Raw genomic sequence first — 26758 nt, 5'->3', positions numbered from 1 at the left:
TACTGTAGGGAATCTGGGAATCTTCAGTCTCTTGAGGGGTGCTGCACTGCAGTGTTTAGGAATCATTCCACCAGCTCATCAAAACTGCCCCCCCCCCCAAGCCATCTCCCTCCAGTGTGTTGGTTACATACACATCTGCGCCACATCTCTCCACTTGAAGAAAGCCATAAAACACTGTAGGAACAGAATGAGCAGGTTTGTTCTGCACATTGTTCTGCATATGGTTTAGCAAGGCTGCAGTTTCAATGCAGAAAGGCTTTGCATAGCAGGTCCATAGCAAAAAATCTGCTCATCCAAACCACTAATCCAACTCAGGTTGGTTCTTGACTAACAGGGTGCCCCCCTAAAGGGTTCCACAAACCATGTTAATTTTCTGTCAGTACCACGGCAGAGAGACTTAAAGTGGAACTGTAACCTGTAAAACATTTAACATAAACCTAGCAGTATCTAAAATATGTCTCAAATTCTAACGACAGGTGAATAAGTCCTTTGTGTGTACAAGTCTTCTGGCTTTTATCTCAATCATCCAGCACAGGGACAACAGTGCCCACTTTCTTTGCACCAATTCCCGATTCCCCAGTGCCTGTACAAAATGTTTGGAACGCACATTTGAAACAACTCTGGTCATCTCTGTAATAATCTTAAACAGCATGGTACTTACTCTTAAAACCACAAACACCCTGTGATAACTCACAAGCCTTCACAGAAATATCAAGAAAGCAGCAGCAAGGGGAGGTGCCAAAAAATCTCAGTCCAATAGTGAGCATTCTTCATTTTGGCATCTCAGTAATGGACAGTGAAAGCAATCCTGCACAGGTGCAGTAGAAAAGTCTGGCATTTTTTTTTTTTTTTATTAAGACGTTGGGTGGCTATGTATGTTTACATAGTAATAGAGTGCAGCATGCATTTAAGTTTTAGTTTTGTAGGTTAATATTCCAATTTAGGCAGCAGTCAGTTTGCATGTATATAAAGGCCTTTGGACAGCCGAGACCAACATTGTAGTCTGCCTGCAAGGTAAGAAAGGTGTGGACCTAGGAATGGAGGTTTTATTCCACCAAAAGCTCTACAGCCTCTGGACTCCAGGACCGATCGGCCGGTTGTAGGCTTGTTAGTATGATGCTTCCGACAGCGGACAGCGCATTTTCGGCCAAGCAGAATCTGTCGTGCAGGAATTAAAATTTTTGTTGGCCAACACCCAAACGGCCGATTGTTCGCCAGTCAGTACAGATTTTGGCCGACAGACAGCAGATTTGCAAGACTGGGCATGCTCAGAGAAGAAAAAAAGACAATGAAAGTTAACCATCACATGACATCACTTCTGCAGTCGGCTGTTGTTGGCCAACAAAATTTGTGTGCAGTCTTTTGCAGTTTTCAACAGACACCACAGCCCTGGACAAAAGACGGCCGATCGTTCGGCCGATGATCGGTACGTGTGTACGGGGCTTAACTCTCCATACCAGCCAGAAAGCCAGGAGACGCTTACCATATGCAAGGAAACTAGCTGAGACACATTTAATTTTAGATACACATACCTGATGATACATTTTCTCAACAAAGCCAACTGTGAATTTCAGTGGAATAATAGCCATTCCTCTTTTTTTCCAGTAATTCTCCTTGTTAAATCTTTGTATGTCCTTTCTTCTATTGGCACAGGAAGACTTCTTCATGCATTCATCCCAGCAACGCATCAGATTGGTGGCATCAAACTCTTGTTTATAATGTGTTCTAGAAGTGCCTTTGTACATGTTCACATGGCGGACCTGCAAATCATCACAAAGTAGGTCACAGGCATTTGTTGACATTTACATACACTGTACACAATAAAGCGAGTTACACTCAAAAGTAGAACTTCCGCTTTAAGGCCTCCTGACATGCCACATTTGGCATGTCATTTTTTTTGGTGGGGGGGGGGGAGCGGGTACCTAGTTTTTCAGGTACCCACTCCCACTTCCTAGGCCTAGGGGGCCCAAGCGGAAGTTCTCCACTCCCCCTCCCTCCATACAACCCTTCTGGTACACGTCATAGGTCCAAGAAGATTGCCCATCCACTCAGGACACTCAGTGCGACTCGTGCATGCGCAGTGCACACATCCGGCTGTGAAGCTGCAAGCTGTCACAGCCGGGTGCCCACAGTAATGATGTTGGCGCCACAGGGAGAATAGGGAGAGAACTGGCCACATCGCTGGACTGTGGGACAGGTGAGTGTGTGTTTAATAAATACACAAACCAGTGGACTTTAAGACTTCATTTTGGAAGGCTTCAGTACATCCATGCCCCCCCCCCCACAGAACCCCTGAAATGAGGGTAATTTGATCAGGATGCAGACATAAATATCCTTTGATTGTTTTAACCTTGCCTACTCTATTTACAATTTTTAGAAATTGTAACTATACATTGTAGCCAGGTGCTTATCCAGAGGAGTGCAACCAAAAGGTGACTGTTTTTGTACTCTCCAGCTTTAATAAATAAACCCCTCTGTGTGCTGCAGTCTCACTTCTGCAGAGAAACCAATCCGCTTCTAACCTCAACTAGTTCAATTAAACTTTGGCAATAAAACCTGGAAGCCGATTGGTTTCTATGCAGAAGGGAGAATGATTTTGCACTCCAGCTTTTGTAAATAAACCCCAGCGTCTGATGTGCCCATACAGCATTCTCATGCTGGCTTCAGCGCTGTCTTGCCTCCCAATATTAGGGGAACCTGGAAAGACAGAAAGGACTAGAATAGCAGCTGCATAGAATATTGGGAAATGTAGTTTGCAAAGAGAACTGAAATGGGGAGATTAATGCAGCTGTGAACTTCAAGTGAGCAAGTGAGGGGGGGGGGGGGCAGAGTTTTTTCCCAGGGCTTTGTGACACAGTTGTCACAGTGCAGAGACCAGAGATAGGATCAGAGATCAGGGTTCTGGGAATCAAACCTCTAAAGACACCGAGCATCAGGTACCTGAGGACCAGAGACAAACGCGTGTCCAAGAATTGCTGGGTTCCAGGACTGGTTAGCAGTTGCAACTGTGCTTCCTGTCCTACTGTTTAGTTGTTCAGACTGCCTAAAGCTCCAAAACTGATCACTGCTTGCAGCCTTAAGGGATGGTAATCAAAGTGCACCATCATACAGATTGGGCCCCACCGTTCATTCCCTGAAGTTTGTAAGTCAGGCACCAGATACTGTATAACAACTTCCCTGAGGTACTCCTCTCAGAAGATACAGTGCCTTGCGAAAGTATTTGGCCCCCTTGAACTTTGCGACCTTTTGCCACATTTCAGGCTTAAAACAAAGATATAAAACTGTAATTTTTTGTGAAGAATCAACAACAAGTGGGACACAATCATGAAGTGGAACAAAATTTATTGGATACTTCAGACTTTTTTAACAAAAAAAAATGAAAAATTGGGCGTGCAAAATTATTCAGCCCCTTTACTTTCAGTGCAGCAAACTCTCTCCAGACGTTCAGTGAGGATCTCTGAATGATCCAATGTTGACCTAAATGACTAATGATGATAAATAGAATACACCTGTGTGTAATTGAGTCTCCGTATAAATGCACCTACACTGTGATAGTCTCAGACGTCAGTTTAAAGCGCAGAGAGCATCATGAAGAACAAGGAACACACCAGGCAGGTCCGAGATACTGTTGTGGATAAATCCGGATTTGGATACAAAAAGATTTCCCAAGCTTTAAACATCCCAAGGAGCACTGTGCAAGCGATAATATTGAAGAAGGAGTATCAGACCACTGCAAATCTACGAAGACCTGGCTGTCCCTCTAAACTTTCAGCTCATACAAGGAGAAGACTGATCAGAGATGCAGCCAAGAGGCCCATGATCACTCTGGATGAACTGCAGAGATCTACAGCTGAGGTGGGAGACTCTGTCCATAGGACAATCAGTCGTATACTGCACAAATCTGGCCTTTATGGAAGAGTGGCAAGAAGAAAGCCATTTCTTAAAGATATCCATAAAAAGTGTTGTTTAAAGTTTGCCACAAGCCGCCTGGGAGACACACCAAACATGTGGAAGAAGGTGCTCTGGTCAGATGAAACCAAAATCGAACTTTTTGGCAACAATGCAAAACTTTGTTTGGCGTAAAAGCAACACAGCTCATCACCCTGAACACACCATCCCCACTGTCAAACATGGTGTTGGCAGCATCATGGTTTGGGCCTGCTTTTCTTCAGCAGGGACAGGGAAGATGGTTAAAATTGATGGGAAGATGGATGGAGCCAAATACAGGACCATTCTGGAAGAAAACCTGATGGAGTCTGCAAAAGACCTGAGACTGGGACGGAGATTTGTCTTCCAACAAGACAATGATCCAAAATATAAAGCAAAATCTACAATGGTTCACAAATAAACATATTCAGGTGTAATGGCCAAGTCAAAGTCCAGACCTGAATCCAATCGAGAATCTGTGGAAAGAACTGAAAACTGCTTTACACAAAAGCTCTCCATCCAACCTCACTGAGCTCGAGCTGTTTTGCAAGGAGGAATGGGCAAAAATTTCAGTCTCTCGATGTGCAAAACTGATAGAGACATACCCCAAGCGACTTACAGCTGTAATCGCAGCAAAAGGTGGCGCTACAGAGTATTAACTTAAGGGGGCTGAATAATTTTGCATGCCCAATTTTTCAGTTTTTTATTTGTTAAAGTTTGAAATATCCAATAAATTTCGTTCCACTTCATGATGGTGTCCCACTTGTTGTTGATTCTTCACAAAAAATTACAGTTTTATATCTTTATGTTTGAAGCCTGAAATGTGGCAAAAGGTCGCAAAGTTCAAGGGGGCCAAATACTTTCGCAAGGCACTGTATATACATACCTACAATCAGGGGAATATCCACAGAGTGCCCTCTGATACACCAGTTCGTGATTTATTGCAGAAGGGTTACTATGAGATTTTCCTTGCTGTTTATACTGTTCATTGAATATATTTTTCACTGTTTATGCCGCTCTTTACCAGTGCTGCTGATACTAGGTTAAAGTTGCGTATTACCAAAATGATCTAGGTTAACTGCTATAGTCATTGTATTCAAACTTTACCTGTTTAATGATTTCTGTGCATTGTCATTTATATTGCCTTGTGATAACATACTTTAATCACTAAGCAGCCTGGTGCCTATTTTCTATATGCGAACATAGTTGTCGGTTATTTGCCAATGCTTGAGCTCCTAGGTAATTACAGCATCTTCTTACCAAACCCGGTGTGTCAGAGGAGACAAAGCAGTTCTCAGAGTCATGACAAAGAACAGAGAACCCATAAAACCAAGCGGCTCTTCTGGGTGTAAGCGTTACTACACTTTTAGTCTACACAATTTACCTAAAAAGTAAACCTGCCAAGAGAGAGATTGAGATTCCATGGACTACTTCCTTTTAAAAATGCTCATTTCAAGGGCATTATGCTAATCACTGGTTTCATATTTTCGCTGTCAGTTTTTCATAACAAGCACACAGATCAAAAATGTGAGATTAAAGTCAGAAGTCCTGATCCATTATGCTTTTATTTGGGCCAGCACATTACAGTATTGAAGCAAGAGGCTCAGTATTACTGCAGCTAGCATTTTTTTAATTAGAGGTCAACAATGGCAACCTCTGTATTTCTCTCAGGACAAATTTTCTTAAGGGTTTGTGCACAAGAGCAGTCGGGTGTATCAAAACAATTTTTATACAGCTCTATAAGAATGCAAAAGCAGGTTAAATCAGCTGAGAATAGAGTCAGACCCAGAGACATTTCAAACACAAGCTGTTTACAAGCAGGCTGCAACTTTCCATCTACACCAGTGGTCTCCAAACTATGACCCGGGTGCCAATTGGGGCCCTTTGCTTGCTTTATCTGGCCATGGGGGCACTATTCCTCCAACTGACATCAATGATGGAGCACCATTTCCCCTACTTACACCAGTGGGGCACTATTCACATTGATATCAACAATGCAGCACTATTCCTTCCGTGAAAACCAAAGATGGTGCACTGATGCCAAGGCATTTTTTTCTCCTACTGGCCACAGTCCAGCCCCCCTAAAGCCTGAAGGACAGTAAACTGGCCCTTTGTTTAGAAAGTTTCGAGACCCCTGGTCTACACAAACAATCAGATTTATTACTGTCAGCCAACAAGGACATTTTAAGCAGTAAGTATGAATTTTGCATTTCCCTCATTCTTGAGCTTGTCAGATCACATCTAAAAACATAAATTAGAAATCCAACAGCAGAACAGGAGAAAGGAAATTACTTTTAAAACAAAAAAACTTAACTCTCCCTTTTTAATTCATTTTCATTATCAAGCCGGCCATACATGGATCAAAATCCAGCTGCAGGGAGACCACAGGCAATACTGATGACTAGCCCTTTGTCTTCCACTTGACTTCTTGTGGGCACAGTTTCCATACTCCAGATCTTTACCCCACCAATTCCATCCCCAGGTCTCCTTACTTCTTTTTGTTTTAACTAGCTCAACTGGGCAATAGGGAGGCTAGGGAAGCAGAGGGGCATGGGTCAAACAACCTCTAAGGGAATATCCAAGATTCACATAAACTTCTGCTTATATATCTCTAGCTGCTAAGACATGCAGTATTATCTCTGGCTGCTAAGTACAGGCAGTCCCATAGCTTACAAACAAGATACGTTCTATAGGTTTGTTCTTAAGTTGAATTGGTACATTACAAGTGTAACTCCAGCCCAAATTTTTTTTTTTTAGTTTTGGATAGCATAGGGAAGGGTTAACTGGCCATGCAGTGATGTGGGAATACTATCAGGTCCGCCGGACAGGAGGTGGCAGTATGCGGTGAGCAGCAAGAAGACCGTCTGGCTGTTTCCAGGACCAGCGTGACGTCACGCTGCTTTCGCCTGCAAGTAGGAGTCATATGTAAGTCGAATGTTCGTAACTCGGGGACTGCCTTTATTCACCGAAAGTAATCACTGTTTATGCATTATTTCGATACATGCTTAGTTAAATTTCCCTCGTATTTTGCTGGTTTACTTTAATGTGCATATAATGTAAGACGTTTTTGATCAGGAGGAAACCCCTAATTTTTCTCTTTTCTTTTTTTGCTGTCAGTACTTTATTGGACAGGTTTTATATAGTTTACTTTCTGTCACTGAGAAAATGATGTGGCTGTGTGTCTAAAGTGAAAGAAATTCCCCTTTTAGATTGTCTAACAGGTGGTCTTATTGAGGATTTCCCCCTTTTGCTTTCATGGTGATAACTACAGTAGTGTATTTTGGATCTCCAATCACTTTTTGAACGTGTTTTAATGGTTAATTGGACAATCAAAGTAGATAAATCTCCCCAATATAGAGACAAAATGGAACATACCCTTTCCCTACTCTATCCAAAATGAAGGACGAGAAAAAAAGAAAAAAATTATTAAGCTATATTTCGATACATACTTCCGGACCTTTTTACAATGAAAAAGAGACAAACATTTTGGTACTGAGTATTTAGTCAACAGACACACCCAAGATCTCAAACAATAAAGCGGTTGTTAAGGCATTTTTTAAATAAACATGTTATACTTACCTGCTCTGTACAATGATATAGCACAGAGCATCTCCCTTTTCTTCTCTTGTGGGGTCTTCTGCCAACACTGTCCGCTCCTCCTCTTTCGAGTGGGCCTCCATAGCAAGCTGTGTACTATGAGCGTACACATGCGGGTGTGTGCCTGAAGTGGGTTCTGTGCATCCGTAGACACACATAGCGGGTTCGTCCCTGTCCCCCTCTCAGTCCTCACAGGATTTGACTAAGGACCGCAGGAGCTGCAGTTGCTTTTTCACCTCTACATTTTCTTTATGTTAGCATTCTATTCAATGTTGTAATGTGACTAATGGAAGAAAATTAAGTCTAATAAAATTAAAAAGTTGGCACTTAAATAGTAAATGTATTTATAGAGATGAAAGATGGACATTTGAGGAGAACAAGTGACATAGGGATCTGGCACTTAAAAGAAAATTGGAATAAGACGTTAATGCATATAACTGGAAAAAAATGTGAAAATGAATATGAAGAATATAAATTAAGTAACAGTGGTATTTTACCTGATCAGGAGGTAAGCCACAATTTGCAGCTACAGCATCCATTATCGTCTCAATAACCAGTCCAGTCTGGGGAAAGCCAAAGCCTCTAAAAGCAGTATTAGAAGGCAGGTTGGTCTTACAGGCCTTGGCACGGCAGTTGATGTTAGGGAAGTTATATGCAGTATCCATCTTCAGCAGAGCCACTACAAGTACCTAACAAGAAAGACAAGAAAGGCATGAAATAGGATAAGTCATACAAAATTCTATTTAGAAAACATGCAGCTAGTTACATAGCTTTCCACATAAAACGTAAGGCTTGACAAGGAAGCAGTTGCCCAGAAATGCGTTGCCTAGCAAAAGAACCAATAAACAAACACAAACAGACTTGATGCACCTGCAAGCATCATAGGACACCACTTTATTACAGCATTAAGTGGGTGCCTGGTTCTTCACCAGAGGATATTAACAGTTGGAAAACCTGACTTTATGCCCTGTCACTACTGGCCACAGTCCGTTTGAAAACCTGACTTTAAGCCCTGTCACTAATGGCCACAGATTTTGGGCTGCCGCTGAAATACTCCGGCACAACTTCCATCACCCCAGTGGGATTATTGGGGTAGGACATAGGACAGAGCACAAATCTCAACTCAGATTAGTCTCCGAAGAAGTTTCCTCAGAATGCAGACCATTATATTAAACAAAGATATAGTGTATATTTGCTTACAAATGTTCCCCAAATCCGCAGTTTACCATTTAGTGCTTCTTCGAAAGTAAAAACACTTTTTTTGTTTGCATTTATGTAAAAAATCCTGTTAAGTTTACATTCAAGGAGCAACTGTGCCATGCTAGCACCTGTCCCTTTTGCAATAATTAACATGCAAATAAATGCAAAACTTTTTTCATTTTGGATAAGACTAAGGGAGGGATATAACCCCAATCAGTTTTTTTTTTTTTTTTTTTACATCTGTGTCCAATTGGGGAGATTTCCCTTCACTTCATGCCCCATAGCCAAAACAGGAAGTGAGGAGAAATCCCTCCAAAGTGAGGGAATCCTGGTTTTACAAGGGTCACAAACTGGTGTCCCCATTGTAAAAATTTCCCTTGTAATAGTGTTTTGATGTCAACCAAAATTTGGGATTTTATTTATACTTTTGAGGATTACCATAAACAGCACAAATGGAGATGGTGTTTCAATGGATGCAGTGTAAATGTACTTTGTTAGCTTGTTTTAATATACAGTATGTGAGTACACCCCTCACATTTTTGTAAATATTTTATTATATCTTTTCATGTGACAACAACACTGAAGAAATTACACTTTGCTACAATGTAAAGTAGTGAATGCACAGCTTGTGTAACAGTGTAAATTTGCTGTCCCCTCAAAATAACTTAACACACAGCCATTAAGATTTAAACCGCTAACAACAAAAGTGAGTACACCCCTAGGGGAAAATGTCCAAATTGGGCCCAATTAGCCATTTTCCCTCCCTGCTGTCATGTGACTCGTTAGTGTTAGAAGGTTTTCAGGTGCGAATGGGAAGCAGGTGTGTTAAATTTGGTGTTATCGCTCTCACTCTCTCATACTGGTCACTGGAACTTCAACATGGCACCTCATGGCCAAGAACTTTGAGGATCTGAAAAAAAGAATTGTTGCTCTACATAAAGATGGCCTAGCCTTTAAGAAGATTGCCAAGACCCCCCACCCAGAGAGTGACGCAACTTTGATCAGAGGACAGGGAGCCTAGATCAGAGGACAGGGAGCCTGGCGCCTGTGCTGGATAACACCCAGATCACCCCCCCCCCCCCCCCCCCAAGGAGCCACAACACATCTGTGCTGGATTGCTGGGAGTTTGAATTAAATAGCATTTTGGGATAAAAGAAAGCTCAGGATTATTGACATTTACTTCTATCTACAAGGCTTTATATCCCTGTTTTTAGTACAATAAATTGTAAATTGTCTCTTTATTTTCTGGTTTTATACATGAGTGATGGATATCTGCGGAGGAGTCTATTTGGGTCCAGGTACATCCAGAGGACCATCCCAGTGAGATCCAGAGGGACATCGTTACAGGCAATTAAGGCTCTGTAGTGGGGCCATTGCTTGGAGGTGAGCAAGCATTCAAGCCACAGGTGGTGGTCACTGAATTATGGAACTGTAGAACACAAATGATTATTGCACAGCAGTGGATTTTTTATATATTTTTTGGGACTATGCACATTGATTGCGCTACACTTGATGTGATATTTTTATTATTGTTTTAAAGTTACAGGTGGACACCTTTTGATATGTGCTGGCAGCAATCACGAATATCTATATAATTTTGCATGTATATATTGTTTTGTTCTGAGTTTTTGATATTTTTGAGCAGTTGTGATTAGGTGTGTGTACTGAGTTTATCACATAGTTAGTTGGTATTCATTTGCAATAAATTTGAACACTGATTTTCTACAGTTTTATTTATTTTTGCACTGATTATACACATTGGGTATATCCACTCAGAACAGGCCTCACCATGTTTGATCAAAGAAGTTGAGTGCACGTCCTCCGCATCATATCCAGAAGTTGTCTTTGGGAAATAGATGTATGAATGCTGCCAGCATTGCTACAGAGGTTGAAGGGGTCAGCGATCAGTGCTCAGACCAAACGCCATACACTGCGACAAATTGGTCTGCATGGCTGTCATCCCAGAAGGAAGCCTCTTCGTAAGATGATGCACAAGAAAGCCCGCAAATAGTTTGCTGCAGACAAGCAGACTAAGGACATGGATTACTGGAACCAACTTATTTGGTTCAGATGGTGTCAAGCGTGTGTGGCAGCAACCAGGTGAGGAATACAAAGACAAGTGTGTCTTACCTACAGTCAAGCATGGTGGTTGGAGTGTCATGGTCTGGCGCTGCATGAGTGCTGCCAGGTTCATTGAAGGATCCATGAGCATGATCCCCTCCCTTTAGAGAAAGGGCAGTGGTCCAACATGATAATGACCCCAAACACATCAGCTGAGGGTAAGGGTGATGGACTGACCAAGCATGTCTCCAGACCTAAACCCTATTGAGCATCTGTGGGGCATCCTCAAACAGAAGGTGGAGGAGTGAAAGGTCTCCAACATCCACCAGCTTCGTGATGTCATCATGGAGGAGTGGAAGAGGACTCTAGTGGCAACCTGTGAAGCTCTGGTGAACTCCATGCCCAAGAGGGTTAGGGCAGTGCTGGAAAATAATGGTGGCCACACAAAATATTGACACTTTGGGCCCAATTTGGACATTTTTACCCAGGAGTGTACTCACTCTTGTTGTCAGCGGTTTAGACACTAATGGCTGTGTGTCGAGGTATTTTGAGGGGATAAAAAAATGACAATGTTATACAAGCCGTACACTCACTACTTTACATTGTAGCAAAATGTCATTTATTCAGTGTTGTCACATGAAAAATGTGAGGGGTGTACGCACTTTGTGAGATACTGTATATCTATTCTGAGTAGAAATCTATTACTTTATAAATCCAATAACCAAAAATTACAAAAATCACACTGAGAGGCTTTAAGAAACTAATTGAACCTATTCTCAAAATAGAAAATGGAATTGGATTATCCTGTAAGACTACTCTTTGGGAAAAAAAAAAAAAAAAAAAAAAAAAAGAAGACTACTAGCACAGGGAGTGAGTTGGTCTTTGAAATAGGCAAACAATTACCTGTGCATGGTCAAAGTGCAATTTCTGCTAATAAATTATTGCTTCTGGTGTCCTGTTAGTGCATTAACCCTTTCCATCCAGCAACTGTAACTGGATTTTCAATAAATATTATTGTACTTTAAAACCATTGGTGTGGTGCTGGGACTTCTACATGCCTAGGGCTCTCACCAAGGCATCCTTTCAGAGGCCCTGTTCTATTTGACGTGGAGGATAATAAGGGCTGATTTAGAAGATCTTGCAGAATTTACTCCACACTGTATCTCCTAGTCTACAAAATTTCACCTGAAAATTTGGTAAGTTTTTGCCACATTAAATGACTATGATCTGAAAATATTTTGGATAATTATTGCTGGTATATAGACAACTTACTGGCCATTACTGTAACAAGGTTTTGCCTAAGTTTTTGCTTTAAAATATTTAATACAAATATGCAAAAAAGAAAAATATTGTGAATGTGTAAACTTGTGGCATTTCAGGTGGAAACAGGGGGAACAATTAATCTACTCGCCAACACAATTTGCAGTACATACTTGATTACGGAAAAGCAAATGACGTGTGATACATGCTGAAAACTAAATTTTGCAAAAGATTGGTCTTACTAAAATTGATTCATCGGGGGTGCATCCAGCATTGGCGTAAAAAGACACATCAGCTCCTACTATTCTTCCATCTTTCATAAATCCCACCTATAACAAGAAAAAAAGAAAAAAAAGAAAAAAAGGAAGGTTGAAAAGTATATTAACTATCTAACTTCATCCTTAATGTATTTATTTTCGTATTTATTTTCCTATAACTTGCTTTGTAAATCCCCTTGAATGGATGACGGCCAGCAGTCATCAACATGTCTTCATTTCGCTCCAGAACACAACGAATAGGCCTTTTGAGCCTGCATTAAAACAAAAAATTTCCATTTAAGTTTCTCCTTCTATTCTGCTACGTCAAACAAACTGAAAAGAGGTATATTGTAGACATGCACAATTATAGGTTCCAAACTACAAGTTATAAATTGCAAAAATAAAATACTTACTTTTGGGCAGCTACTGCTGATGCACTTGCAAAGATACCTGGTTTTGTTATCTTTCCTCCAAAAGCTCCCCCAACTCTTTTTACTGTGGATACAATCCTGTTAGATGGAACGTTAAGGACTGCAGCCACGGAAAGCTAGAAAAAGGTCAAAATTAGTCAAGCTGACTACCAGTAGCAGAGAGAGGATTATTATCTATGAAAAAGTAGTGTGATTGAAGATATAATTTTTTGTAATTATTTTATTTTGATTTTAAGGAAAGTTATTTACAAAACATAACATTTTACATAAAATAAGGTTAACAAGATATGGAGTCGTCTATTTCAACTTTTACTGAGGTCTGTTACGATCCTCTCTCCATTCATATACATTCCTTTAACTGATATTTACTGGTACAAGGTATTATCAAGATATTAAGTCTCCTTCTCTAATTCTATTTATATCCACCTTGTCTCTTTTCCTTTCACAGGATTGTAAATCAAATGATCCCATATCAAAGGATTTATTTTGTTGCCCTTCCTCTTCCTACTCATATATTCCTCCCCTTTTCTCACCAACTCCTCAACCTTCCCTCCCTTCCCACCCAACATTCATACCTCCTACTCATTCACTACCATACACACACCCCTGCATCTCTCATCTCATAATCACAAACGCAACAACACACACACAGACAAAAAAAAAAAAGGGGGGAGGAGGAACCCTCCTTACCCCCCTCCCCTTCCCTCTCCACTTCCCTCAGTCCCACTAAAAATTCCTGATCCATAAAGCTTCACTAATCTAGGGTAGTGGACTTAACAATTGTCTCCCTTCCTCCGAGGCTACAAATATGTTCCAATTTCTCCATAACAATTTATATTGTTCCTGTTTGTGTTGTGAAGAAAGCACTAAATCTTCCATTTTATTTATATGTTCTAGTTTCCTAGCCCAATCCCATACCGAAGGAGCTTGTCTCCTTCTCCAATATTGGGGTATGCAGGCTCTTGCTGCATTCAACATATGGGGTAATACTGATTTTTCATATTTCCTTACTGATAGTTCTGATATCTGTAATAAGCATAGCGCCGCATCTCCCTCAATTTTATAGTCTGTTACTTTTTTAATTATATTTCCGATCTCTGACCAATATTTTCTTATTTCCGGGCAGGTCCAAAAAATGTGAAATAGTGATCCTTCTCCTTCTTCACATCTCCAGCATCTATCTGATTCTAGCGTATACCACCTATGCATCTTATCTGGCGTATTGTACCACCTAGTTAAAATCTTATAGTTTGTTTCTTGAATTTTGGTACATTTTGTTGGTCTAAATATTGCCCTAAACATCCTTTGTTCCTGTATTTCCGTTATGTTTACCTTTAGTTCTTGTTTCCACCTTTCCAGCCATTTTAATCTTGGCTGGTTTAGTGGCGTGATCAATACTTTATATAAGCTAGAAAGTGGCCGTTCTACGCCTCCTATTTTCTCACATAGCTTTTCAAAGTGTGTTAATGGTTTCTTAAATTTTTCAGGATCGGGTAATGACTCCAGAAAATGTTGTAGTTGCAGTGCCTCCCATAAACGAAGACCATACGGTCCCTCCTCTTCTGTTAACCTAGCGATTGTAGGCCACATCTGTTGATTCGCAAAAAATCTGATACTCTCTTGCCCTGTTTCTCTTAGCTTTTTAAAATGTTGTCTATCTAGGCCAGGTGCAAACTCGGGGTTCCCTAAGATCGGGTATAGCGGAGATTCTGCTGTGGTTAGGTTCTGTCTTAGAGACTGCTGATACCCTATCCTTAGTGTATTTCCCAATATAGGGTGTATCTTCAAAGTTTTAGGGAGTGACTTATAACACCAGATCGCTCTCTTTAATGATATTGTAGTCTGCGCTTGCTCTATTTTGGACCCTATTTGGTATCTGGATTGGGAGTGCTCTCATCATATATAGATATTTTGGTAGAACATTCATTTTTATTAAATTCCCTCTGCCAAACCATGACTGGAGACCTCCTCTCCATTGTTCCAGTGTTTTCCTTGTCTCTTCAATCAGGGGAATTAAATTTAGCTCATATATTTGGGTCAGATTTGCAGTTATATACGTCCCTAAGTACTTCACAGCTTTCTCTACCCATGCGAGTCTGAAATTACTTTTTAATCTATCCTTATTTACCTTTGCTACTCCAACTCCCAATGCTTCAGATTTCCCATAGTTAATTTTGAAATTAGATAAATCTCCATACCGTTTGAATTCCTCCAACAGTACCGGAATCAAAATTTCTGGCTCTGTCAGAGTGAACAATAGATCATCCGCATACGCTGCGATTTTATATTGTTCTTTCCCCACCGCGACGCCTTTTTATATCCGGGTTAAGTCGGATTTTGCTCAGAAAGGGTTCTAATGTAAGTGCAAATAACAGGGGAGATAATGGGCACCCCTGTCTTGTGCCGTTTTTTATACTTAAAGGCTCTGATAATACCCCATTCACCTTTACCCTTGCTGTTGGATTAGAATATACCCTGGCTATTCTTCCTCGCATTATTTCTCCTACTCCAATATACTTGAGCACCGACAGCATAAAGGCCCACTCGACCCTGTCGAAGGCCTTTTCTGCGTCGGTGCTCAGGATGACGCCCGGTGTTTCTGCTTTGGTGACTATATGAATCAAATTTAAAACCCTAGTAGTACTATCTTTAGCTTCCCTCGCCGGCATAAAGCCCACCTGGTCAAAATGGATTATTTTTGAGAGTACCTTTGCCATTCTTGCCGCTAAAATTTTTGTATAGATTTTTAAATCTGTGTTCAGAAGCGATATGGGTCTATAACTCCCGCAACTAGCTGGGTCTTTACCCTCTTTTAATATTAATGTTATATGAGCCATTAGTGTGTCTCTAGGCAATGTCCCTTCTAATCCCTTTTGGTTAAACAGTCTTTCCATGTATGGTCCCAAAATGGGGGACAATACATGGAAGTACTGTGGTGTCAATCCATCTGGGCCTGGTGCCTTGCCTTTTTTCATACTTTTCATTGCCTGCTTTATTTCCTCCCATGAGATGTGTCTTTCCAAGTCTTCTCTCTCTTCCTCAGAGAGTTTTGGTATTCCTGATTCCGCTAAATACTCTTCCCTTTCCGTTTGTGATTTTCCTACATCCGGTAAATTATAAAGCGATGAATAGAAGTTCCTAAACTCTTCTGTTATTTGCTCTGGTATTGCTTTTTTTATACCTTCTGATGATACTATCTGAGGGATATATGACCTTGTTTTTTGGCACTGGATAGATCTTGCTAATGTTTTTCCGCATTTGTTTCCTGACTCATAAGTAACTTTCCTTGATATTTGTATGGAGGCTTTAGCTCTATACTGCATTAGATCTACTATCTGTTTTCTTATTGTACTCAATTCCCCTATTGCTGCATTAACCTTCTTCTTTTTATGCTCAGTTTCTAGTGTTTTCAGTTTATCTAATAATGTAAGCAATTACCTATTCCTTTCCTTTTTTATCCTTGCGCCATGCTTGATTAATATCCCTCTAATTACTGATTTGTGTGCCTCCCACAGTATGCCAATAGTGCATTCAGGTTGGTCATTGCGGTCGAAGTACTCCTTAAGTTCCTTCTGTACCTCTATTCTTACTTCCTCTATCTGTAGCAAACTTTCATTGAGTTTCCAAAATCTTTGTTTCATGGATTCCACTGTAGAAGCTCTATACTCCATAGAGATCATTGCATGGTCTGACCATGAAATGCTGTCTATGCTCGTACTTCTAACCGCCTGCAAATGAGCATGGGGCACCAAGAAGAAATCAATCCTCGAGTAACTCCCATGTGGGTGTGAGTAGAATGAATACTCTCTTTCAGTTGGATGCTGGAGGCGCCACATGTCTATTAGCTGTTCCTTATGCAATGTTTTTATCATCCGTCTTCCTATCACTCTAGAAGATATATGTTTAGCTCTAGAAGCATCTTCCATGGGAGACAGTGGTGTATTGAAATCCCCCCCAGAATCAGTTGTCCCTGAGAGAAATCTCTGAGTGTATTTAATGTTTTGGCCACAGACCTATCCTGCTGTTTATTAGGGGCATATAAAGTTGCTAGTGTCATCCGGGTTTCCCCCATTTTCCCTTTCAAAAAGAGAAATCTGCCACTGTCATCTCCTAACTTCTCCTCCAACTGCCACGGTATTTTACTATCTATTAATATCGACACCCCTCTTGATTTTGACTGTGTATAGGTTGCATGATAGCTATGTGGAAATGCGTTATTTTTCAAGTATGGCAGTTTGTCTGTTTTAAAATGTGTTTCTTGTATGAACGCTATGTTTGCCTTCACACGCTTAAGTTCTGATAATAATATCCGTCTTTTTTCGGGTATATTTAGCCCCTTTACATTCATAGAGACAATCTTTATATAATCCATTTGAAGCTATCAACTGTGAGGAGATCTATAAGTATAAGAAACTGAAAAAGAAGATTTTACCCACCGGGGAGCAAAGAAGAGAGAGAAAAAAAAAAAAAAAAAGGAAATCCACACACCCCTCTTTACTGCACTTGTCACCAATCCACTCGTCACTTACTCCGTCTTTTGTACTCACAATCACCTCTGTCTTAACACAACACACATACCTCTCTTCACCACATTTGTCACCAATCCACTGAACACTCCCTCAACTGTTGTCCCCGCACTCGTCTCTATCTCTTTCACTCCCACCCTGTTCCCTATGGGTCCCCCCCCCAGGGAAAGTTCACAACTCACCCTGGTCGGGGTCCACAGGTCGGATTTTAAATCCTTTCAACACACGGCATTTTACTGCCACCGGTGTGTTCTTTAACTTCTAGGGGACAAATACCCTAAGCGGCCATCCATGTCCTCGCTTCTCCCTCCCTACTCTACTTATTCCCTTATATTTCCTTATCTCTAATACCCGTCTTCTTCCTCCTCCCTCTTTCTCTCCACATTATCTTGCCTCTTCCTGGTCCTTCTCCCTGGCTTTTCTTTAACCCCAATATCCTCTCTGTCTTCCTCTCATATTGAGTTTCTTTCTTTTCCTCCTACCATCTTTTGGAGCCTTAATATCCGATCATACCTTCCCCCGTGGTAAAAAAAAAAAAAATAAAAAAAAAAAAAAAAAAAACACCTTGTGTTTATATGTGTATCAGCCCTGATGGGGGTAATAACCCCAATTATATCGTGAAAAAAAACAAAAAAAAACCCACCTAGTGTTTATATGTGTATCAGCCCTGATGGGGGAAAATAACCCCAATTATATCGTGAAAAAAAAAAAAAAAAAAAAAACCCACATAGTGTTTATATGTGTATCAGCCCTGATGGGGGTAATAACCCCAATTAAATCGTGAAAAAGAAAAAAAAAAAAAAAAAGAAAAAAAGGAGGGGAGGGAAAGAACCCTTCCCAGTGTATAAGTGTGTGTAAACCCTGATGGGGGTGAAAAAACCCCAGTTGTACTGTGCGGGGAAAAAAAAAAAAAAATTAAAAATAAAATCATCAAAACCTCCTGGTGTAACAGTCTGTGCCTATCCTAATAGGGGCAATAGCCCAATTATATCATGTGAGCAAAAAAATAAATAAATAAATAAATAAAATAAATAAAAACAACAAAACCGTCTGGTGTAAAAATCTGTGCCTATCCTAATAGGGGCAATAGCCCAATTATATCATGTGTGCAAACACAAAAAAAAAAAAAAAAAAACCCCGGGGGAGGGGAATGGGAGGCACCCTACATTAACAACAATAAACAGAATTAACAGTTCTAATGGAGGAAACATGTATATCCCATAAGGTACTAAATTATAATAAACAGTCCAGATAGGTTAACTTTTACCTCCCAATTGCTATACTACCTCTTAAACCAAACAGGATTTATACTAGACCATCAAACATATCACATTCCCTTCCAAGTGTCTCATCTTCAGTAGGGGGTATCCCCTTTAATTCCAAAAAAAAAAAAAAAAAAAAAAACCCACCCAGTGTTTATATGTGTATCAACTCTGATGGGGGTAATAACCCCAATTATATCGTGAAGAAAAAAAAAAAAAGGGGGGGGAGGGAAAAAACCCTTCCCAGTGTATAAGTGTGTGTAAACCCTAATGGGGGTAAAAAAAACCCCAATTATGCTGTGCGAAAAAAAAAAAAAAAAAAAAGAGGAAGAAAAAAAGAAAGGGGGGAGAGAGGGGGTAAGGAGACCCCCATCCAACCCTAATCTCTCTCACCATTGTGTCTTAATCCAAAAGGGGTGATATACCCCTGCATCCACTGTGCAGGGAAAAAAAAAAAAAAAAAGGGGTAAGACCCCCCAAAGAGAAGGTTCCCTTGCCTTTTCCTTTCATAAATTCCCTAGATGAGATACTAATCTATTCCCATGATCTACTATCCTTAGGCCTCAGTCTCTCTCCTCCCTCCTCCCTCCTGTCCATCGAGGATTTGTATATTCTCTCGGCATAGTTCCACCAATCCTTCCCAGCCAGTTTGGGACCTCCACAGGTGGGAATCCCAGAAAGTCAAACAGGGCCACTCTATCTTGGAGGCCACGCAAAGTAAAAAATCGCCCATCATTATTGATTACTGTGAACGGGAAGCCCCATCTAGACGAACAGCCTCTACTTCTTGCTAGCTCCAAAATGGGTTTCAGCATGGCTCTTCTCTGTAGGGTCCCTTTAGAGATATCCGAAAAACCCTGGATAGACATCCCCTCAAATTTCCATTCTCTGGTATCTCGCGCCATTTTCAATATCAATTCCTTTTGCACATAATAATGTATTTTGCAGATTACGTCTCTTGGCTTTTCCTGGTCTCTTTTCATTATCCCCGGTACTCTATGAATTCTGTCCAATTCCACCTTGCCAATGAGATTTGACCCTAGGATATCTTTGAATAGCCTATTAACTGTTCCTTCCAGCTCCGTGTTTTTAATTGCCTCCGTTAATCCTCTGATTCTTAAATTGTTACGACGGCTACGATTTTCCATATCTTCAATCTGTAACTGTAGCTTAGCATCTCTTTCCTCCTGTTGTTCTACCTTTTTCTCCATCATTGTTAGCCGTTCCTTTTATTGCCACAATCTCTGCTCCTTCCTCCTTTTGTCTGGTAGATAATGCCTGCATCTCATTTTTAATAAGCTGAATTTCTTTTTTATGGGTCTCCTCTACTCGACCTACTAGTTGTTCCATGTCGGTTTTAGTTGGAAGCGAACTAATCATAGCTCTGAATTCCGCTATTTGCACTGCCCACTGGTCATTTGGGAAGGGTGTACTCTTCTCTATCTGATTTTTAGCACTGGATCCCATCTCTCTTTCCCCTATGGGTGATGTGGCCCCAGAATCTATAATGTCACTGGAGTCCCAATCTGTTTGTGTCTCTCCCATCTCCGCCGTTTTATTTGCTGTTATAGACCTTTGGCTTGTGGACAAGAATTTTCTTATCTCTCCTTCTGGTTTCCCTGGGTTTTTTATAGTGTTCTTTTTGGCTTTCCGTTTTTTTGTGAGGGTCATATTAGTTCTTTACCTTGCCACGTGGAGGCCAGTGATATCTGACCAGGGGACTCACCAATCTCTTTCCACTCTCTGAGATATTATATCATCCCCTGTATGTTTCTTTCTTCTCTTAATTTATATGCCTCTCACCATATGCTCATCCCAACCCTATTTTCGGATTGCTCTCAGCTTTAATTTACAGTATCTCTGTCTCTTTATATGCTGGCTTGCTCTGTCAGTTCCCTCTCGCTCCTTGGGAAATGTAAATATTTACTTTTATTGCCAGTCTTATCAATCACCGCCTCTTCTTAGCTTCCTTATGTCCATCTGTATATATTATATCAAGGCATTCTCTATCCTCTATCTGCAATAGCATATAATAGTTTAAGAGACAACATAGAACTCCACTCACGGTTTTACTCACTTCTCTCCTCCTCAGGGGTCTCTCTCTACAAGGAAACACAGTCTTCCAAGTCCTTTGCAAGTATCTATAGGCGAGGTAAGCCCAGTGAGGGACACAGGACACAGGATATCACAACAGCAGCAGCTTCTTTCCCATGTTCATTCTGCACCACTCCCCTTCTCTTCACCTGTTTCCTGCTGGCTGTTCCCTCCGCATTTACTGCTCGCCTGTAGTGGTAGTTTTACCGTACAGCACCACTCTCTCAATCCCAGCCGGCCAAATGAAAAAAAAAGTCCCTGGAGGGAGCACGGCCCCGGCTCCTTCCAAATCTCAGCCGTTTAAACAACAGTTCTGTAATAGCACAATAGGAGCCGCTGTTGCTCTTACTTTAGATTGAATGTCCGTTAGCTCTCTCGCTCCTCGCTGCCCCGCACCCTCGGTCCGTGGCGTTCTCCATTCACCACCTCCACCTCGTGTATCTAGCCCACGGGGTAGCTTCCGGGCTACAAGGTATGCCGCGATCACCAGGCGCCGCCGATCACCAATGGAGAGAGGGTGGAGGAGGTCCGATAGCTTGCACCATCTCTATCCCGCCATAGTGCGGGCTTTCCCGGCTACCTTCGGGCAGGCTCCTGAGTAGGGAAGGAGTCTTCACACGAGGCTCACGGAACACGTCCTCACATGACCGCTTCCGGGCACGCCCCCGTAAGCACAGATTTTTTGATTGAAGATATAATTTGATTTAGTGGTATTACAGCTACAACATTCTCTTAATATTAAACAGGTGCCCCCAAATTACAAGTTGAAAGGTGACAGATGCCTGTAGACCAGGATTGACACCAAGGTGCCAGTAAAATTATCCCAGTCCTGGGAGGTATAAAATTGTAATCCGTGCCTCAAAGAAAAGTCCTAGACATTTAATCTGCAAGCCCAGCAGGGGACATTGAGAAGGCACCAAGCTATCTGCCAGCAATTGATTTAAGTCAGAGAAATCTATTTTACCGGTCAAAAGAAAACTAAAATTAGTTGCAGAGAGATGAAAATACCTTCTGATGGTACACTTTTTGGGTTTCATGAATAAAATGGTCAGTGTAGTTAGTGTATAGAAATCCAAAAGAAATCCCTAAAGCGGTTATTTGGAGCCTGATCAGGACAACCAAGCAATGATTGGTATTGTTGCGATTGGACTGACACGCTGTTAAAATTCTTATCCTCGACCCAGCTAGCAGAACCATTCATGGCCCATTTAACTCTGGTCTCTTCAGTGCATAAAACCATACAGTGGGCAAAGAGGAAGAACCACCGCCCCCCTAGATTTGATTGGTTGAAGAGTAAAGTCCAGCCCACATCTATATTTTAATAAATTGAGCAGCATGCGATATGGTGGCGTGATTAACAGAGTTGGTCCAATTGGTAAATTGTGGAAGTTCCTGACATGCTCTTGTCGCAGGATGAACCTTGTTAAAAGTTGCATTCTATGCATTAAGATAAAAAACCCTTCTGTGTGCAGCAGCCCATTGGCTGAGACAGCAGAAGAGTGCCATTGGCTGCTGTCTAAGTTAGTGAGGCAATGAGGAGAGAGAGGGTGTGGGGCCTAGCCGCGGCTCTATGTCTGAATGGACACACGGAGCTCCGGCTTGGCTCAGGTGCCCCCATAGCAAGCGACTTGCTGTGGGGGCACTCAGCAGGAAGGAGGGGCCAGGAGCACCAAAGAGGGACCCGAGAAGAGCAGGATCCAGGCTGCTCTGTGCAAAACCGCTACACAGGGCAGGTAAATCTAAAATTTCTGTTATTTTTAAACAAAAAAGTATCACTTTTATAACTGGCTTCTGTGTACTTCTGTGGCTTCTGAGATAATGTTGCATTAAAGTGTCTATGTGCTCTGTCTAAGTTCCTTACTAATCTGTATGCAATTGCATTGTGTGTTGGAAAATTGCATGCAGATTGTAAACTAGCAGATCTGCCAGTCATCTAGGCACATATGGTTGCCTAGTAGACCAGTTAGAGGACAAACTGCTAGGTGGCTTCAAGTTACTATGAGTCGTATGTCTGGTATGCGCATGTGTGGGGGTAGGAAGAGTGGGCCAATTGTTAGACTGCACCCCAACCCTAGAGTGCACCAGATTGCTTGTAACTTTTGTATCTGCCTGGGTGTGGTAAGCCAGCTAGATTGGAGTGGAATCTCCCTCTAGTGGTGGCCAGAGGTAGTGTGAGCTGGGAACAGTTTTTCACAGCCAGTCTTACTTGTTTGTAGTAAGCTCCCCCTCATTCCCTGCTACACCAGTCAAGGACCTTGCCCCAGTTAGCTAGCCACCAATGGCTTGCATCCTTCACAGTTCCCATGAGGAAAAAGGATATAATCCAGGTGCCATCAGATGCCAAATGACCTCAAAAAAAGCATATAACAAGTCTACAGCCTCAATTCACAAAGTTTTAGCACCTTTATTTTAGTAATGGGACAGTGATTTTCAATTCTAAATTAGACACAACTGAAAATAAGTCACTTGTCCTGGTGCATTAACTTTGTTGATTGATCCTAAAGTATTTGAGTTCTACACTTATAACTTATACAACTGATTAGCAAAGACTGTTAAAGAATGAAGAAACTAACCTGTGCAGTGGTGGGATCTTGTGAAGATATGTATATGTTAAATTCATTATCCTCTCCCTTTGGCACAACAAGGACAGATTGTGTTTCCATGTAGAATTGTTCCTGACCACCAATATGAACCTCCCCTATAAAATTACCAAAAGTACCTTAAAACCAACAGATTCACATCAGTGATTAGAGATAAGATAAAGAAACAACAGATGAGAATTGTTTGGGAATAAATCTACATAACTAAAAAAAATGCAATTTCCCAGAGCAAAAAAAAAAAAAAATACTATGAATTCCTAATTTTTTTTTTATCAAATATCCCATTCCAGAATAATAACTTTTTGAAATGATAGATCAGCGTTTTAATGCTGAATAAACAAATGTCTAAGTAGGCGGTAACTTGCTATTTAAGAAAGATTTTTGACATGGAGTCTAAAGACTAAACATCTTTTACCTTAATACATTCCTTGAATTAGGGTAAAAAATGTTTAGGCATCAGTATCAACATTGGGACACCCAAAAGCAGTCCAACTGGGCAACAGAGCAAATTAAGGCCAACAGTCCCACAAAAACCAATAGGGTTACCGGATTTTGCTCAGCAACCCCACTAATCAAATGCCTGATGATGAAAAGACCAAGAAACCCTAACTGATCTAGCAGATTGAGCTTTGCCAGAGAAAAATGAGAAGCTTGCACTTGAGGTCGTAAACCTGAATGATGGGCTGTCATATCCAGCTAATGATAGCGGAATGAGAAGCAGACTGTCACCTGTGTGGACCTTCAGGAGCAACAAACTGAGCCAAACTGTCTAAGGGAATGCTAGCTGAGAGATGTACTGGTGGAAGGATAAACCCCCTTGTAAAGAAAGGGGGCCTTGGGCCCAAAAACAACCTCAATTTTTTTTTTTAGCCCAAGGAGGAATGTTTATGGGTCAGGACTGCCAACTTACTCTTCTTGCAGAAATTATGAGGAGTACAAAAGGCAACCTTACTCCAAGAAAATATAAAATTAAAAAAGGACAGGGAAACATTTAGGATTTAACAAAAGGAGTGAGAGGTGTTCGGTCTCTGCAACAATATAACAATCAGATCTCAGCCTTAGCAGTTCTTTTTCAGAGGCAGAACTCTGATGTTTGACATGTTTATTGCAATGATTATTACCTTCACATATCACTTAAAACAGAGTTCATGCTCTGCAACCCTATGTTGAATTTTTTCATAGCAATTCATTCTCTGCAGTAATGGCTTCATTACACTATCAGTGTAAACACAGGAATCTCCATACGTTTTAAAGCCACTGACCTGAAAAATGATAAGCCTCAAGCACCTGTCAAATGACATTTCAGACTGGCCCTATTTCCTCCTCAGTGGGGTCTGGGTACAGCATCATTGGCAATGCCACTGATCAGTGGATTCAAAAAAGCTGCAGAATGAAATAGCACTAGTAACTAGTGCATATAGTAGTAGTATATAGTAGTAGTAGTATGTATATAGTACATATATGCACTAATTACTAATGCTATTTCATGTGAGTGTTTTATCAATTGGATTCCCAATAAATTTATTGTTATTCGGTGAGCATTAGATCATGTGCTTCTTTGTTTTTCATGCCAAAACAAAACCATGATGGGAATACTGTTCCAGTATATGGCTTTTCCAGGTTACCAAGCAGCAGTGATCGAATTGGGTCTGGAAAGGAAAAAAAGAGCTTATAACCCAAGCTCATTTAACCTGGTGGTGACACACAGGTCTAAGCTTCATGTGAGAGGCCAACCGTTTGTGTGGTGGTGGTGGAAGCACACATACTTATCCTCAAGCACTGGTTCAAGCACTTTTTCCAAGCATCTTTTGCACAGGCATTTGCACAAGCTCTTTGGACTCTTCATTAATTGTATTTATTTATATGTGTATATTCTATGAATTTGATTGGCACTTTGTTATATAGTATTGCATCATAAGCACTTTATTGGCACATGTCAATATAGTTTTGCATTTTAAGCATCATTGGTAAGATTGCACAGATATATGCACTTTAAACACAGTCCCTTAGTGCACTTTAGCCGGTTTAATTATGGATTAACTAATCATTTAGCGCTGTACCGTTATTGTTTTGAGATTTGGTGATACTGGACTGTATTCTCTGCTTTGTTTAGCAGTGCCCAATCTCCTAAAATGGCAGCATAACCAAATAAATACTTCATCCCAATTTGTTGTTTTACCATTATGGATCCTGACACTTTTGGTATATTTGTATTTTACTTAATACAAGAAAATGTTTTGCTGAAGATCAACTCCGCTGACATCGGTCTCCAGGGACAAAAAGCATTAAAATAGTAGTATGGGGGAAAAAAAAAAATTATACTTACCTAGGTGGATGCAGCCTTGGTCAAATGCTGCATCTGTCCCCCATCAGCTCTAATACTGACATCTGAGTGATCACATGACCACTGATTGAGCGGTTCTCGGTTTTCAGTAAGTCCATTAGTCACTAACTCTCTGCTCTGCCCCTCCAGCACTCACTGGAGTGCTGGGCTGTCAGGATTAAAGTTAGAATCATTCCAGCGTCTGCATCAGCTCAGAGACATCAGCCAACAGCGGGCTGAAGCTGAATACGGGGGTCACAGGAGTGCAAGAGAAGTACAGCCAAATCCTTTCCCCCTACTCCTCCTGTGGGTCACTAGAGTGCACTTAGTTCTGCACTTCTGTGACCTGTATTCAGCCTTAGCCTGCTGTCGGCTGACATCTGTCTTCTTTAACCACTTGACCTCTGGAAGATTTACCCCCTTCATGACCAGGCCACTTTTTGCGATACGGCACGGTGTCATTTTAGCTGACAATTGCGCAGTCATGCAAGGCTGTACCCAAACAAAATTTATGTCATTATTTTCCCACAAATAGAGCTTTCTTTTGGTGGCATTTGATCACCAGTGAGTTTTTTTTTTTTTAATGTTGTGCTATGCACAAAAAAATCATGGACCGTTTTTAAAAAACAAAAAAACAAACTTTTTTTTACTTTCTGCTACAAAACATGAAAAAAAAATTGAAAGAAAATCGAATTTCTTCGTACATTTAGGCCAATATGTATTTGGCTATTTTTGGTAAAAAAATCCCAATAAGTGTATATAGATTGGTTTACGCAAACGTTATAGCATCGGGATATACTGGATTTTTATTTTATACTAGTATTGGTGTGATCAGCAACTTGTGCAGGACTGTGATATTGTGGCAGACAAGCAGACATTACCTGACACTTTTTGGGAACCAGTGACACTAATACAGTGATCAGTGCTCAAAATATGCACTCTCACTGTACTGTCACTGGCTGGGAAGGGGTTAAACATCAAAGGGTTAAATGTGTGCCTAGCCAGTGTTTGCGTTTACTATGTATGCTGCTTTTACTAGGGGAAGAGATGGATTTGAGTCACTGCTTTGCAGGAACATAATCTATCTCTCCTCCCCATCAGAGGGGAGTTCTGCTTTGTTTAAATAGGCAGAGGTCCGTTCTGAGTCTTTGCCCGACGATTGGTGGGTGCCAGCGGACATCTAGTGTGCAGCACTCGCAGATAAGCTTCTGCTGTGAATA

The 26758-nt window shown here is 41.0% G+C and overlaps 1 protein-coding gene across 1 annotated transcript in view; it reads right to left on the bottom strand.

The window, feature by feature from the left end:
* LOC309557970 (aldehyde oxidase 1-like) overlaps positions 1-26758 on the bottom strand; it is a 159072-nt gene that overhangs the window by 40080 nt on the left and 92234 nt on the right. The window contains exons 21-26 of the mRNA XM_082260859.1: positions 23189-23313; positions 12716-12849; positions 12487-12574; positions 12288-12374; positions 8022-8213; positions 1533-1760 (exon numbers count right to left, since the gene is read on the bottom strand). Of these exons, the coding sequence (XP_082116985.1) occupies positions 1533-1760; positions 8022-8213; positions 12288-12374; positions 12487-12574; positions 12716-12849; positions 23189-23313 (854 nt within the window). The remainder of the gene's footprint in view (positions 1-1532; positions 1761-8021; positions 8214-12287; positions 12375-12486; positions 12575-12715; positions 12850-23188; positions 23314-26758) is intronic.

Source organism: Pelophylax lessonae (genome assembly GCF_965119305.1).
Source record: "Pelophylax lessonae genome assembly, chromosome: 6".
Taxonomy (NCBI): domain Eukaryota; kingdom Metazoa; phylum Chordata; class Amphibia; order Anura; family Ranidae; genus Pelophylax; species Pelophylax lessonae.
This window is presented reverse-complemented; position numbering and strand designations above follow the sequence as displayed.